Source organism: Xiphophorus maculatus, chromosome 10 (genome assembly GCF_002775205.1).
Source record: "Xiphophorus maculatus strain JP 163 A chromosome 10, X_maculatus-5.0-male, whole genome shotgun sequence".
Taxonomy (NCBI): Eukaryota; Metazoa; Chordata; class Actinopteri; order Cyprinodontiformes; family Poeciliidae; genus Xiphophorus; species Xiphophorus maculatus.
The window spans coordinates 23,500,090-23,510,943 of record NC_036452.1 but is presented as its reverse complement, the minus strand read 5'-3'; the positions used below and the strand labels follow the sequence as shown (position 1 = coordinate 23,510,943).

General features: G+C 41.1%; 1 protein-coding gene across 1 annotated transcript; it reads right to left on the bottom strand.

Annotated features, from left to right (window-relative positions):
- Positions 1 to 998: 998 nt before the first annotated feature.
- prkar1a (protein kinase cAMP-dependent type I regulatory subunit alpha) lies at positions 999 to 9,935 on the bottom strand. Its single transcript, XM_005812301.2, has 11 exons — positions 9,791 to 9,935; positions 8,197 to 8,412; positions 5,928 to 6,098; positions 5,742 to 5,833; positions 4,996 to 5,057; positions 4,862 to 4,908; positions 4,615 to 4,773; positions 4,480 to 4,540; positions 4,224 to 4,345; positions 3,915 to 3,996; positions 999 to 3,265 (listed from the first exon to the last, which is right to left on the bottom strand). Exons 2-11 carry the CDS (start codon positions 8,368 to 8,370, stop codon positions 3,093 to 3,095), a joined length of 1,143 nt encoding a protein of 380 aa, XP_005812358.1. The 5' UTR covers positions 8,371 to 8,412; positions 9,791 to 9,935; the 3' UTR covers positions 999 to 3,092.
- Positions 9,936 to 10,854: the final 919 nt, after the last annotated feature.

The window sequence follows — 10,854 nt, the reverse complement described above, 5'->3', positions numbered from 1 at the left end:
GTGTCAAACAAACTCTCTAAAGCACAAACTTTGCTTTTAACATGACACTTTTTCTTCATGGTGTAAGCAGACCTGTCTGGAATGAAGAATTGGCAATGACCAAATGGAAAAAAGAGTAAAGTAGGACTGAAAGGATGTTTAAACTCATAAATCTTTCTGATTATTTACAACAAGTTTTCAGGAGTTACACAAGATAAATGTCTCCCTCTGCTGTTCAGATGCGATGTAGCATCTTTTCTGACATTTCACAGGCAACAAACTTGCTACAGTAGGCAGATGTAGAGATGAGGGAGTATTAAATGTTTATGGGATTTTTGCTGTTTTGGTTATTTATAAGACCAAATGCTTACAAAGGTTCTGTGTGATTTTCCATACTGATCTCATTTAATGTATAGTTGCAAATATTTATGATTTAGAATCAGAATTTAATTGCCAAGAGTGAAACTGAGGTCAGGTGTCTGTTTTATTCACTGGCATTAGATGACCACTGCCGGCCTTTACTGATCTACATGCTAACTTTAACCGCACTCATGATTAACAAGAACAGCATAGAAAATGGGTTATGAATTATCAACAAGTTCCATCTAAACACAAGAAAATATGCTGGCATTAGCATAGCTACAGCAAACTGCTCCATATTAAAATATCAGCAGCAGGGCAAAGATGTGAATAAAGTGAGAGGTCAAAAGATTTATACTCGTTTTAACTGCTTTTTTTATGTCTGTCTTAAGACGTTATAGTTGGTGTTCAGGTAGTATTAATAATGTCTTCCAATAACACATAATTACGAGTCATATTTTTAAATTCCCTGTCAGCTTTTAGTGAAAAACACAGCAGGGTGACTGCCATAACGCCCCCACCGCCGAGCTCGGCAAATTATCTGGAGGAAACCCAGGAGAAGTGAGTCCCAGTGTGAAAGAGAAACTGCAATGAAGGACTAGAACACCCAGTAAAGCCACAAAAATAAATTAATAAAATAATGAAGCCAGAAACAAGGGTGAATGGCTTTTTACTTTTTTATTGCTTAAACTGCCATCTGGAACAATCTATACCAAAAGGATAAACATCTTTGCACATACAGGAGGTCAAACTAAATACAGGTTAGAATAGAAAAAGAATGGTCCTCTGACGGGCCGCAGCTCCTTGTGCTGCACACCAATCAAGCTCTCTGAAGGTCGGGCTAGAAGTGACGGACAACTACTGTAAGCCCAGGTTAGGTAAGCTAAGGCAAACCGGGACGATTGCAGTGTGGCTAAAAACGATTCCAACTAAAACCTCCGATGCAGCTATTTACATGAAAACCATGAAGGTGACTCCCTCCGCCCTGACGGAGGATAAACACGACGTGTCATCAGTGGACACAAACCCAGGAGCAAACCGGGGGGCCGGCTGGGACGACAGACCATCAGTTTAAGTTCAGACATTCCTCTCACCGAGCTGAACACTGCGCAATCAGTACCAAAAAAAAAAAAAGCTTCAAAAATAAAAAGTTAAAAATCAAACAGACATCTCAACATGAAGCGCATACGACTGCTCTAAATGAAGCAAAGAACAGAGACACTGCGGATCCAGAGGTCAGCTCCGATAAAAGAGTGAAGCGGGAATGAGGAGTCAGATCAACATCATCTCACTTGGTAGAGATCTTACAAAAACATCATATGCTATCTAAATAGTGGTGAAGCAGTTAAGCCAAAGGGATAACAAACAAAATATCCGACAAACTTCCTGCTTCTGCAACAAGCATCTTTTTTTTTTCCTTTCTTTCTTTAAATAAGCGTAGAGAACAGGTCAGGCTCCCCCTGCAGGCGATAAGAGGCGATGACAGCAGTGAGTCTACTCGCTCTGCCCGCCAGCTTCAGCAGCCAAATACTTCACTTTCCTTCAAAACGTGCTCCCATTGCTGCTGAAAAACCTTTCCCATGACGTTTTACACAATACGAGTTACATACTGTTGATGTCAGTCGACGAGAAGAATCATTTATTTATTTAGTACTTTGTGGCACCAAACACCTAAAATAGAATTTATGGAAAAATAAGTGTTTACAAAAAACAGTTAAACATATTTCACTCCAAACCATAAGATTTATCATTTTCTCAATGATAATAATAGAACTATACTATAATAACATTTTGATTATAAACAATAGCAGAAGAGTGACCAAGTTATTTGGTATTTTTCTAAAGAAACTGAATACTGAAACTCACATAATACTCCTTTTGCCTTCTATTCTTGTGTATTTTTTTCTTCTTCTCCTTCGAGTATTCAAGGCAGTTCTTGTGTGGTTGTTCAGTCGATTAGGAGGACTCTAGCCATTTCCTGTTGGAGCTCCAGGGAACATTTCCGCAGCTATGCATGTCTGCGCTGTGACAATAATCAACATTTGGCACTAGCCTGGTAGCTGCACAATAAAAACCCTTGAAGTTGTACAAACTCTTCCAAACTAAGCGAAAACAGACGCGTGACCGCCTTCGTCATCCCCGTCGAAAAGGTAACAAAATAACAATAAAAAAAACCGAATGGAGTCTCAGATCACAGCTGATTCCCGAAAAGAAAGGATTAAAAACAATCAGAAAGACAGTTGGGTGCGGTCATATTTCTGCCTTGCTCCTGTGTACCTAGAGGGAAGAATCGGCCTTCGCCTCATCTGAAAGCAAAACAGTAAAAGCGCCTTGTAAGGTCTGATTGTCTCATCAGTCTGAGACCCTAAAGTCTTTCAGATCTCCTGCTTTAAATTGAAATCTAAAAAGAAAAAGTGTAACCAGCAAATATATATAGATAAATATATAGATATTTATATATATATGAAAGATAAGTAACGTGGTGTAACTGTGTCTACAAGGTAGCGTACAGCAGCTGGTACAAGCGCTGGTGAGTGGCTGAAAGTCACCACAGCGTGACACGTGGAGACGGCAAAAAACCATTTGAGTAAAACAAACAGAGAACTCAAAAGCCAAAAAGTAAAATAAATGAGAGCGAAAAGCAAATTGCATTTGTGGACCCTGGGTCTGAAAGAAGAGAAAGTGAGGAGGAGGAGAAGGAGAAGGAAGAGTAGGGGGGGCAGAAAAAGAAGATGGGGAGCGGCGCTCCTCCCTCAGACAGACAGCGACACGAAGCTGTTGTACTGCTGGATGTTGCGTTTCAGAATGTCTGAGCAGGGGCCCAGGACGCGCTCGAAACGGGGCCGGTCCAGCTTCACGCACTTCAGGGGGCCGCGGGCGACCACTGTGGCAGCGCGAGGGCGGTTCATCAGCAGAGCAATCTCACCTGAGAGGCAGAGAGAGACGGCTACTGAAAGGAAGCTAAATACAAACCTTAAACATTTGTGTTAAATCATTTGGCCTGTATATCATTGTAATCAGCTCTTATCTTAGTGGGGCCCAGTCCTACATCTAAACAGTAGTGTTAGAGCTGCAGACAGCAGCTGAAACATCATTCAATTAATGTCAAGTCATTCAAAACACTCACATTATGAAACAAGTGAAACAGCATAGAAAATGGATTATGAGCTGGAATTATCAACATGTCCTACCAAAACAGGTAAAATGCCAGCATTAGCCTAGCCTGCTGAATTATCAACAAGTACTACCTAAACAAAGAGGAAACCTGCTAGCAGTAGCCTAGCGCTCCAACAAACGGCTCCACATTATAACACCAGCAGCAGGGCAAAGATGGAAGTTTCTAAAAGCCAAAAAAAGCTGCCCTCTTCTATAAATGTTTGTTGCTTTGAAATAAAACTGGACAGTGCAGTTTCTGGGACTTTATTGGTCAGCATATTAAGTGTCAGACAATCACAATATTAAAGTAGACCATGTAAGTTGTCAAACTCACAGCAGTGTGAGAAAATGTCTAGGGACATCCCTACTGTCTGCTGCTAACAGCAGAAATCCTGGAGTAGTGTTTGTTCGATTCTCACCAAAGTAGTCAGACGGTCCTAATCTTCCTACTTCAACAAATTCTTCATTCTCGGAGCGACGCTGCAAGACAGCTGCTGAACCCTGAAAAAAGAAATAAATAAATAAATCTCTGATCAGTTTTAGTCTAGTTTGTTCAACAGATCAAAAACAAAAAGCTTTATACAAAGATTAAGAAAACAGTAAACTACAGAACAAACTGAAACAGCACACTTAACACTGATGGGCATATTTGATGACAATAAAAATGTACACTAGTGAACTTATTAATGTCTAAAGAGTAAAATGTTTGTTGAAAAACAAAAGCATACCTCTAAAATGATGAAGAACTCATCTCCGGGCTCGCCCTGCACCACGATCTTCTGGCCGTCCTCAAACTGAACGGGCTCTAAGGCGTCGGCCACCGTCAGACGCTCCCATTTATCAAGAGACTCTGAGGATGGAGATGGGAAGAAATATCTTGACTGAAAAGAAGGTATTTTTAGCTCCTCTTTATGTTATTCGGATCTTCACACAGGTGACATGATCTGTGTCTATTTTTAAACTGCTGGAACCAGAGAATCTCACCTAAAATGGACACTTTCCTGAGGAATTCCTCGTACATCTTCCTCTTTCTCAAAGTGCTTCCCTGCAGAGAAGGGCGAGTTGTTTTAGTGTCACTCCAAACACATGAAACAACACAGACCAGGGAATCATGAATACCATGAGTATTCTCCTGTAGCTGTCTCTGTCGATGCCCCACAGCTTCACGTTGGTCTTGGCTCTGACTGTAGCCGCTCTCGGGGTGCCGTAGATGAGTGCCAGCTCTCCGAAGCTGCCTCCCTCTCCGATGCTGGTCACCCACTCGTTGTTCACGTACACCTGAGCAGTCGGTCAGACAAGTTTTATCATCCGAAAGAGACGGAAATGTTCCTGTCACGTCACGACAACGAGATAGGGAGACACTCACATCCATCTCTCCTTGGTCGATGACATAGAAGTTGTCCCCTTCATCACCTGAAGGCACAAAAATAAAATGTTTCGTTTCAAAGTGAATTTATGCTTTGAATAATTGTCGAGTACACTGGACGTATGTTTCCTTACCTTGCTGAATAACTGTTTCCCCAGCAATGTAGGTGACTGGAAACATGGCATCAAATATGTCACTGGGAAAGAACAGGTTTATGAGAGGAGGAGCTGGACGAATACTCATGTTTATAAGAACAGCTTATTAAAGGGGCAGTATTATGTGTTTTCTAGGAACATAGTGCTACTTTATGGCGCCATCAAATAACTATTACCTTCAGTTGTTATAAAATGCTGTATACATCAAAAATGACTTTAAAAATTTGATTCTGCAATTTAATGCCTTAAAATTACATTTCTTTAAAAAGTCCTGCTTTTTCTGAAACTCCACCTTCAGGAAGTCGTCACAACATGGCTGCTCTATTGACCCTTTAACAATGTTTTTAGCAGCGTTGCTCTAAGAAGTAGCTCATATGAGCTGAGCAGATGTGCAGGCCATCAGGGGTTTGCTAATTACTGCTGGCTAGTTTGAGGGAGTCGAGTGGCGGAGTCATGGGGGAGGCAGCTCTGGGAGGTGGAAGTTTGGAAACTCCAGCTCAGAGGAGGAGCTGCTTCTCAAAGGCTGGGCTGTATCCGCCCATGTGTTTTACACAGCTGAATGGTTGCCTGGCAATTAAAGGATTTCTCAAACATCCATGAAAAGATCAAGGCAAAACTCCAAGTATGTTTTTTATGAGAAAATAACATTATAATATCATGTAAAAGTTAAAAAGTTCAATATTACATGATAATGCCCCTTTAAAAAAGTAGCTTAAGGCAAGTACCTCCTTTCATTGTCATCCAGGTGTGAGAAGAGCACATTCTTTTCAATGGCTTTAGCCAAAGCAGCCATGGTTTTGTAGTCCTTTGGAATCACCTTCAGTACCAGCAGGAAAACAGATGTTTGAAGCAGATCCACAGCAGCACTGCATGCATCACGTTCCTGATCGCTGACGTCAGACAGTGCCTACCTTCCTGACGTACGAGGCTGCGTCCTCCTCTGTGTAAACCTCGGCACTGAAGGCTCCTCTCCGCCGGCGACCCTTCACCACTGGGTTCATGGGTGGAGACACTTCTTCATCGCGCGAGTCTGAGCGGGAGCTGCTGGCCTTCTGCTGGTTCTGAATCTGCTTGGCCTCCTCCTGCAGGGCCGAGTGAGAGAGGAAAACGTGCTGCGATTAGAAATCTGTGGTATGTAGAGACGCCAATCTTTCAGTGTCTAGGGGTTCGACTCAAACTATTTTTAATTCAGAAACATGCAAGCAAAATGTAAGCAACCTACTTGCATACTGTATGTGAACTGTTGTATGTAAAATTCATGAGCAGTAAATATTGTCCTAGTATCAGTACCTTTAAAGTTGTGATGCTTTTTGTGGGTCAAATACACTCAAAACATTGTAACAGCAGCTGCGCAGGGGGGCCCAATCAAATTTTTTATTTTTGGGCCCAAGAGTCCTGGCGGCGCCCCTGGTTGTACGGTCTGACTGTAACTCCAGCTCAGTTTTTCTTGTTTCTCTGTGCCGTTAGAGTCAATTATGTGTTATTATTATTTTCATGACTTCGTCCATCTTGGTTCTTCCTCTGACTTCATTTTTAAGCACCTCAATGATGAGGAAAATAGCCACCTCTTTTGTCCTCCTCACTTGGTAATCCCTTCGACACCAAAGAGTGTTATAGTCAGTGTGATGTGGTGCATTCAATGACAACAAAAAGATAGAACATGGTAGTTTATGGCTCACTGATCCCAATCAGGCTGGCAAACAAATGATTCTCGTCAGTGCCTGATGTCTCTGAGCACCTCCTCCAAACAACAACAACATTTCACAAAAATAAACCTCATCAGAAACATCTTCTCAAGCAAAAACCCTCACAGATCCAGACGTTCGTTTACTGAAAACATTTTGCAGCTGTGTGTGACGAGCCAAATGAGGGGTAAAGCTGCCTGTGTTTTAGGCCAAGTGTTGTTAGAACATTGTAGCAGTTTTTTATGACCCAGTTAGTCACAGTTTTGGGGCAAGGAGGACAGAAATTATACTTAAGAGTATACTTCATAGTGAAATTGCTCAATTTTACTATGAAGTTATTCAAGTAAAACATATAACATAGTAAACATACTTCTAAAAGATATATATGTGCTGCAAACGTCACCAAGCTGGGATTTGAACCTGCAACGGCCGCATCGAGGACTAAAGCCTCCTTGTGTGGGTGGTGCTTAACCCCTGCACCACCAGGGGCGCAGGGTTTTTTTTTTAAGTTAATCACGTAAACGCAATTGAGTAAATGTAGCTAGTTCTTACCCAGCTCTGGAATTAATAGTTAAAAAATGTATTATTTTACAGTAATATATATACAGCTATATACTATATGTACTTTGGCAGATTGTTGTTTTGTCAAAAGAAAAAAGGCAATTTATGTGTGTTGAGGAACACAAACTTTAAAGTTCTTCAATTCTTTTGAAACAGTTTTTCTTAAAGTTACAGTGCACACTACGGTTTACTTTAAGAATCAGAGAACCAGGCCACAATTAACTGAAGGCCCGATCAGTGTGCTGCGTTTGTAGTTTATGAGTTGTAATAAATTAAGTACTAATAAGGATTTGCTTATCAGTAATTATTCTGGCTCTTTTTTAAACTCCAGAGTTGAACATTAGAACCAGAAGTAGAAGGACGCCTTACTTAGAGGATGAAAATAGAACAAAACTCCCAGTTAAAACAAGTCTGCAAGGAAGTCTACTGGGGCAAAAATGAGGATTTTTTTTATCTTTATGGTTCTAGGTAGCACAACAACAACAACAAAAAATCTGTTTGAAAGAGTTGAATATTTTCAGAAAGCCCTGAGCGCCTATTGATGTTTCAGTAGGCTGCGTTAGTGTGAGCATCCAAAAACAAAGCAAGCACCGGACAGAGCAGCAAACACTGCAAAACAACAACTACCACCATGTAAGACACGGTACTGAACTGACCTGACTGGAGGCCATTTTGCTTTTAATTGAATAAATATTCTCTACTTTAGATCATATTGAAAAAAAATAAAAGCTGCTTTTCTCAAACACAATAAAGACAAAACAAAAGCCAAAACCTGAACAACAGCACAGTAGAAATAGAAAACGAATAAAAGGTGTTTAACAGATGACATGATTTTAACAGCTGAAGAGTAAGTGAGAAGAATCCATTATTTTGCACACTTAATGAAGGCTGTGTGATGCTTTGTTTACCATTCCAAACCACACCGAACACAAACCTTTTCCAGCCTCTCGAAGTATTCCCTGAGGAATGCCATGGGCCGGTCAGGCCTGGAGGTGCACAGCTGGACGATGCAGTCCTTCAGCAGCTGCTGGATGTTGTGTTTCTGCACGTACTGCTCACACTCCCTGAGGCTCCGCTCCTCCTCGCTGCTCGTACTTCCAGATGCCATGACGACAGCCGCGACCCTGCTCTATGACCTCTGACCTTAACGCTGGAGAGGACACAAAAAGCCCAACGTCAGATTAGAACTGCACGACGGAGGTTTTGAGAGGGTTAACCTGGCCTGTGTTGTTGAAACGCTGAAATTAAGATCCTGAGAAAGGATGAGGCGCGGACTGACAGAACTGATGGGAACATGAGAAAAATAGAACCAGAGTGAGACGGAGCGGGAAGACTGGGTTTTGTTTTGCTCGCCATGGAGCCTGGTCATATGATATGATCACACTTATGTGACTGAAAGAAAATAATTCAACTATCTCATTCAACTATCTGATGCCTCGTCACGCACAAGGCCTACAGTTACAGAGCTGCTGTTAAACAGGCAGAACCACAACAGAATTCATACGCAGCACGGAAATTCTACGAAAATGCAAAACATCCTGACCTTAGCTGCTCCGGAGGCTTTGAGTTTTTAACTGAGCTCACCCTGTCCGCGTTTCAGCAGCAGCAGCAGCAGCAGCAGCAGCAGCAGCAGCAGCACTGTCTCTCAACTGCTGCCACCAATCAATGTGTGCGTTTTAGAGGAATAAAGAGGACCCGTGTCACTAGAATCCAATCTCCGCCTGCATGTGCACTGAGCATGAACGGCACCCATGACACTTCTAATCTGCAAGGGAAATTACTGACCATTAATCAAACTTATAAAACACAAATAATAATAATCCAGGCATAGATTCTGAGCAACAAAGTCCGTTTGTACTGAAAACTTGGCAGGATTATTTTAATCCAACCAAGCGCGGAACCTGTAAGACGAAGATGCCTCTGTTTTTGGACCCACATGTAGTAGCTGTGAGTAGAGAATTTACGCCTTGTGTAATGGATTGATCTAAGTTCCCATCATGGCGGTCTGGGTCTACCAAAAATCACATTTAGTCTTCGGGTTAGTTGCAGAATTTCACCTCCTGCCCATCAAATAACAAACGTCAGTTAAAAGTGAAGGCATTTTCGTCATGCATAATAACGTGGCTTATGAGAAAACGACGAAATGTGATGAAGGCAGGTCGATAAATGCAAGTGGATTCAGTAAAACTGCTTTTTAGAATATAAATCAAATGTCTTGTCTGTAGGAGTATCGCCGTGTAGGTCAAGAAGGCCGACGGGTGAACTCAAGCTACCCACCGCAAACAAATGAACTAGGAACTGGTTGAAAAATATTCCCCTAACTGCACAAAAATGCTCAATAAAGGTTGTTTACTACTGCCTAACTATATTTGGCCTACGTTGTGCGTCAACGACTGGCTTGCTGGCTCTGTGCAAAGGCAAAGCTCTCCTCCAATGACGCCATCTTGAGTTCTATCATAAACAAACGAGAAACGCAGGAAACAAAATTTCACCTAAACAGACTGCGATGAAACGACACAAATACTCACAAAAACTGTAAAATCCCACCGGGCCTTTCGATAAAAAACTCGGCAGTATGATATTTTCACAAAGCGCACCGTTACCAGATCTTCCTGCTCGCTTCGATTTTTTTTTTCCGAGCCTTGGACCGCTGCCCCACCGGATACGGCTGACAACCAATCAGCAGCCGTCACTGACGTCAATTCTGCCCGTTCTGACATGTGAGCCTGTAACCCGTAGCAACCTTAAAGGAGACAGCGCGGAAATGGTGACGTCAAGGAAATGGTTCGTGCACACACAAAAGGAGTTGATGAAAAGAGTTAGATTAACAATCTACGTTCTGTTACCGGAACACGATTAACTAATGTGAAAGCAATATCATAATCTCCGTTCAGTTAGTTTGCACATTAATGCAAAATGAAGCGGTAAAATGCGTATGAAAGTATTTGAAAGTGCTTTAGTTGTATGCAATACGCAATACCTACAGGTTACAGTAGTGAAACTGTTGTTTTGGTCTAACTGTGGTCAGAATACGGGCCTTTTACGAAACACTCAGCCAATATGCAGCTGTTAATTTACATTTTAAAGTATATCGAACGAAAGATTCAAAAGATCTTTGAACAAAGGAAGAAAGTTTATTCAGATAACACAAATAAAATAAGTGAATTATAAAAGACATAAAAAGACTAATGTCAACAAAGTGATATAAAATAGATTTTTTTTAAACTAAAATATTTTTAAACTTTGCAAAAATATGTCTGATGACTGCATGCTAGATATACTATTTATTTCAAACAAAAAGTCTCCTTATAGACTTTTTAAAAAGTCCAAATCAGATGCAAAACTTGCACTACACAATGCAAGAAAATGAGACACAAAATAAGAAAAATAACAAAAAAGTTATTACAACAATCAGTTGAAAATTAATTGTATATAACATGACTATTGAAATTGTTGCATTTTGAGGGTCAAAAATAATCTTTTGCAACCGAATCGCATTAAGGTGGTGGAATGTCTGACGCATTGACTCATTTATATTACGGACAATCTGAGTGAATGTGGAGCTATGCGGTGACATATAGATATAACGTTT